The sequence below is a fragment of the Plasmodium relictum genome, assembly GCF_900005765.1.
Source record: "Plasmodium relictum strain SGS1 genome assembly, contig: PRELSG_00_v1_158, whole genome shotgun sequence".
NCBI lineage: Eukaryota > Apicomplexa > Aconoidasida > Haemosporida > Plasmodiidae > Plasmodium > Plasmodium relictum.
The window spans coordinates 6,680-13,185 of NW_021628839.1; the positions used below are offsets into that span (position 1 = coordinate 6,680).

The 6,506-nt window shown below is 18.8% G+C and overlaps 1 protein-coding gene across 1 annotated transcript; it reads left to right on the forward strand.

Annotated features, from left to right (window-relative positions):
• Nucleotides 1–4,596: 4,596 nt before the first annotated feature.
• Nucleotides 4,597–5,807, forward strand: PRELSG_0015500 (Plasmodium exported protein (PHIST), unknown function; the record flags this gene model as incomplete). Its single annotated transcript, XM_028677856.1, has 2 exons — nt 4,597–4,791; nt 4,914–5,807. The coding sequence occupies 2 exons, from the start codon at nt 4,597–4,599 to the stop codon at nt 5,805–5,807; spliced, it is 1,089 nt and encodes a 362-aa protein (XP_028531358.1).
• Nucleotides 5,808–6,506: the final 699 nt, after the last annotated feature.

Here is a 6,506-nt window from a genome sequence, read left to right on the forward strand (position 1 = left end):
ATATTATATACTTCTGTTTTCATTTCTCCATATCCATTTCTTTTTATTAATTCTATTTCCCTTAGTTGATCCATAACTCTTTAAATTTTTAATACTTGTCATATTTATGAAAACTTTATCTTTAATATCAATAGGAATAATATGTTTTTTGAAATTTCTCCAAAGGTTGGATTTTGGTAAGCTACTACATTTCTTCATGCAAAGACATCTTTTAGCATAAATTGTGCAGTCATTAATAAATGTATCTATAACTTCAAGTACATTTTCTTTCTCTTTTAAATTAATTATCTTTGCTAATATTTTATATATTTCTGTTTTATCCCTATACATAGATCTTACTAAAACAGCTCATAATTGTAATATGTTAGTTATTTCTTCGTTAATTGAAAAATTACATAAATTATTTTAAAATTTTATTATGGCATTAAATCAACAATTTAATAGAGATCATGTGCAACTAAATATACAGATTTCATATATATATATATATACTTTATGACATATATAGTAGCATTTTATAATATATAATATTTAATTTGAATTAAACAATTCTATATTGCTTAAGAGGCATATGTTTACTTTTATAAATGTATTTTTATTTACAAGAATAAGTACATTTTTTTTTTTAAAATTACACACAAAATTTATAACAAATAGCAAAAATTAAACTATAAGTTATTCAAGGTTATTTCAAAATATACAAATCGAGTACAACATAAACATTATATTGCTTATACATTAATTCTTATCATTCAATTAAAAAAATTAGTTATATTTCAACTCAAAATGTTAAAAATTCAGAAAAAAAAAATTAAATTATTTTTTTTTTTAAATTACAAAGATGTATTAAAATAAAATAAACAAAAAAAATATAGCTATATATATAATTTAATTTTTTTTTATATAACTATCGTTAGTGTACGGCTAACTATTATTTTCCTAACTAATAATCTAATTTTATATTACAAAAGGATAATAATATTCTTTTATTAACCATAGATAGAGCTAACTATGAACTCCAGAATCACACGTGCTTCTTCTCTGGATAATTCCAGTATTTTTATTTTGTTCTAAAACACTGTTAACCATTCAAAATATACTTTTAATAATGTATCATTAAATTATGGTAATCCAGGTCTTTCGATTCTTTTAATTTCATTATCACTCTTTGAAAAAATAAAATTAATCAAATAATACAATATTAACAAATATGTTCAAATTAAGATTCTCTATTTATTTTTCCATTTTTATGACTTGCTAATCAAAGGGGTTTTGTTTGAGTAGACTTCAAATTTCCTACCGTTGTCAATTGATTTATTAGTTATCTGCTCAATGGCTTTCCTAGAGTATTGAACAAACAAATTAATAAAAAGCATTTATAACTAAATATACTGATTTTAATATGTATATGTCTATTTATACTATATATAGAAAATGCTTATATATAAGTATCATTTAATTTGAAGAAATTATATATAGTATAAAACAAACATCTATTCACTTTGAGAAATGTATAATTATTTATAAAGAATAAGTATATTCTTTTAATTTAGAAACGCACCTAAATAATTAGGTTATAACAAATAACCAAATTAAATTTTAAGTTATGCATTGTTATTTCATAATATACAAACTGAATATCACACAAACATTATACTTTTTATTCATTGAAAGAAATAAAAAGTTTTCTTATATTTACTTTTCATACATTATTTTTTATATTTTAAGTAAAAATTAACTCTTTATTTATAATTTAACTAACAAAAAAAATAAAAAATTAAACCTTTTTCTTTTTTTAATTACAAAATATATATAAAGAATAAAATAAACATAAAAAAAAATATAGCTATATATATATTTTTTTAACTAGAGTCTTTGCATGATTGACTCATATTTTTTTTAACTATTAAGCTAACTTTATATGTTATAGAAGGTTAATAACATCTTTTATTAATCGAATACTAAACAAACAAATAAAGAATACTTGGAGATGTTTCTACTGATTTTATTTATTGCAAAAATATATGTATGCTACTAATACGTAAATTTTATATATACGATTTACATAATTAAACAATTAATGCATGGGAAATATTTATGTATATTAATAAAAAAATATTCGTTTTTTCTTTTTTTATTAAAAACTAAAACCTTTATTAAAATTGTCGATAATGTAAAAATTACTTAAATAAAATAAAACATATAAATTTAAATCATAGTTATTAACAGTATTTCGAAAATAATTGAAAATTGAATAATAATAAAAATATAATTCTTTTTTTTTTCTCTCTAATTTCTCATTTAATTTTTTTATTTTTTTTTATTTAATTGGATTTGACAACAAAAATTTTACCAAATTATTTCCAAAAACTATTATATATTTTTTCATGAAGAAAAAAAAAATATAAATTTTTGTCTTTAAAATCAATAGAAATAAACTTAAAGCAATATACATGCAGGAAAAATTATCATATGTTTTCTTAAACTAGCAAACGTATGTCTAACTCGCTATTTTCCTTATAGAAAAAAATATTATTATATAAAAGGATAATAATATCTATTAATAATCACTAATAAATAAATAATTAAGAGAAATAAAAAAACACATTAAAGGTGAAGACAATAACAAAAAAAATATAATCTATATATCAAATAGAGCACATTCATGCATGCATACAATTTAATTTAAATAGTTATGTATATACAAGATTGAATAAACATATATTAAACGATCCAATAGTTTAAATTATCATTTAAAATAAATTTTCTCAATAAAATTATTGCATGAAAATACTTGTGAGATAGTAGAATCTTATAAATTTTTTAATTTTTTAATTACTTTAACATGTGATTTATTGACTATTTGGATATTTTTACAGTATTTTAAATAGTCATATTAATAAAGAGTATATAAAGAAATATATGCTTATTTTACTTATAACAAAGCTAATTACTATAAGTATATATTCCTTATGTTATTATCTAAATAGAATAAAATAAAATTAATTTTTTATATATTTTGCTTTATCTTAATCACGTTTTTAGTAGATTCTATTACAAAATATTTTAACTTATAAATTTGAATCACTCACGTAAAAAAAAATTATAAAAAAAAAAAATTAATATACATAATTATAATTGTTATATCATGCATATCTTTTTGCAATATATATTTTAAGATATGCTTTTTTTTATACCAATCGTTATATAGAAAATCGTGCCATATGTATCTTTATATATATATCTTTATACACACACATCTCTTAACTTACATGCATTAACAATTTTCTTAAGTAATTTTTTTTATTATTTTAAAATTTCAAATAAATATATAAAATATTTTACTGGTCAATGTGCTGCACTCTATTACTTTGTACTATATTATGTAACTTAAAGTATTTTGTACTTGAATGAATCTTTTTTAAACTGTTATATAATAACATAAAACTCTTATTTCAAAATAAAAAATAATACTTTAAAATATTTCATAAAATATTAATAAGATGATATAAATAAATTTTTCTTTTTATTAAAAATAATAACAAAAGAAAAAAAAATTAAATTATTAGTATTTCCTATACTCTCCTTAATGTAATTAATTTTTATTCTTAATCTAAATATATATTATCAGCATGCTTTTTTGTTTTCATTTTTCTAGATACATTCAATTTTATATCTTCTTTAAAAATAATAAATTCATATCCTTTTAATGAACATTTTTTGTATCTAGCATTTTTCTTAGTTTTCCTTTTTTTAATTGATCAAAAAAAAAATTTGCATCTTGTAATATTATTAAAAATAACTCATAATGAAAATTAAATATATTTAAAATGAAAGATACAAATTATTAAATCTATATTTAAAAAAAAAAAAATTATTAATATAAATATTAATTAAACATCCAAATAATTAAAAATTGAAAATAAATATAAAATAAAAAAAAATTAAATATTATAAATTTATTAATAGATTTATCTTTTTAATTTCTTTATAAATATTTGTTTAATGTAATATATTTATTAATATTCCTATTTAATTTAAATAATAAATTTATTTTTTTTTTTACTAATTTGTTAAAAAGGAAACAAATTGAAATAACTAAATAATATTATCATAAAAATTATAAATTAATTTTCCTTTTTTTAATAGCAGTTGTATTTATATATAAATAATTTTTTTAAATATTAAAATATAGATAAAAAAAAATAGAGAATCTTATGATTTCAGAAATAATTTTTCCTATATAGTTGAAAATTAAAATTTTTCTTTTTATTAGTTTTTAAATAAAAAAAAAATTAAATTTTAAAAGAACGATAATATCTATAGTTAATAATATAAATTTTTAATCATTTCTTTTAGTTATTCTAGCTTGTAAATCTATAAGAATTCTTTTAAGCATAATTTCAATAAAAACATTTTTTTTTATCACATATCCTATTTTTTTAATTATATAGTGTAATAATTTTTATTTTTACTTTTTTTATTAATACAAATAAAAATTTCATATAATAACATCTGTAGTGTTAATTATATTGAAATTCAAAGATAAATTACTTTTTAAGGCAATTTGTTTTGTTTTTTAAGAATATATTGAAGATGGGATTTAGTAACACACTAAATTTATTTTTAAAAAGAAGATTTTTAGCCTCCAATAATACAAATGTAAAAAATGAATTTGTGTCTTCATTAAATAGGAAGGGAAAAAATTTTCAAAAACGAAATTTCTCAAATTTTGCATTTTCTAAACTTTTTATTTATTTTTGTCTTTCCCTATTTTATCTCTTGTTACTAGTAAGATAAAATTCAAATTTATAAGTGTATGTACTTTTTTTAATCTTTAAGATATTCAATTAAATTAAAATAATTTATCTATAAATATTTTTTAAATACTTATATTTAAAATGCTATTATAGAATATATGTATATCTAAAAGAAATATCATTTCAGACTTACAATTAAGTAACGGATATTCCAGGAAACTAACTGAATGTATTTGTAAAAAAAAGAAAAAGAAAAGTGTACAACTTAGATCAAGTTGTAGCAATTCTGTGTGTTTAGAAGAAAATGGCCAAGGCGAAAAAAGTGATGATGAAGTAAATGGCCAAAGTAAAGAAGGAGAAGAAGAAGAGGAAGAGGAAGTAAATAGCCAAAGTAAAGAAGAAGAGGAAGAGGAGGAAGAAGAAGTAAATAGTCAAAGTAAAAAAGAAGAGGAAGAGGAAGTAAATAGCCAAAGTAAAAAAGAAGAGGAAAAGGAAGTAAATAGCCAAAGTAAAGAAGAGGAAGATGAAGTAAATGGCCAAAGTAAAGAAGGGGAAGATGACATAGACACTGAATCGGGTAAAGTAAACTCACAAAAAAAAAACAATAAGGAAAAAAATTCAGAGCTATTTGAACAGTTAAGTGAAGAAGAAATAGATGAAATGCTTGATGGATTAGATGATATTCCAAATATACAAGATGTATACATATTATGGTGGCAACACCGAGGTAGCCAAAGAAATTATTTTCTTGATTTAATGTCAGAGTTATCGGATTTATATAATTCCCTTGTAGATATGTATAATTATAATAAAAAAAATTTAGAGAAGGAATGGAAAAAATGGTATTTAGGATTATTAAAGGATTTAACAGATAAGGAAACTGAAGATAATAAAACATTTTATTCTTTAACTAATCAAGGAGGATTGACACGTGAAGGACTTGGAAGTTTTATAAATGAAAATAAAGAAGAATGGAAGGATCATAAAGAAAATACGAGAAATAAGTGGAAAGACATTATTACTACGGATTTTATGAAGAAGAAATAATTGTACAACAAATTTTGCTTAATCTTTTAGTTGTTCTACTAATATAAAATAGAATAAATTAGTTAAATTTCAAAAATATATCATATTTAACATAATAAAATATGATTTAGCCATTGATAAACATCATGTTAATCTTTTTCTATAATAATGAGGTAGTACTAAGGTGTGCACAAAAGAAAATTATGTATTATCTATATTATTTATATATGTTCAAATATATGATAGATAATACTGTCTTTTATAAAACTAGGATACATAAATTAAATATATTTTCTTTTACGAGTATTTTTTTCTTTTGATTTTAACTCATGACGATGAAAACCAAAAAAAAAAAATACTCGTAAAAGAAAATATATTTTTTTATTCTATTAATGGATCAGTTTCAAGCTTAGTAATAGAAATGTTGTGTAATATGAAAAATTAGAGTTTTAAATAACATTTTTATTTATAAAATTTTATTATTTTTGTTAATTTAAGGTATAGTATTTTTTTTTTTACTTTAAAATATTTAGTATGTACTAGTATATAACTAAATTAAGAAAATGTTTAATTTTTTTTTTTTTTGAGTTGTCAAATTTTTAAGTAAATTTAATGATATGTAATTCTGATAATATATGGAAGAACATCATGAAAAAATTAAGAATGTAGATATATATTTTAATGAAAACATATAGACAAAAAAAAAGTTATTTTCTTTCA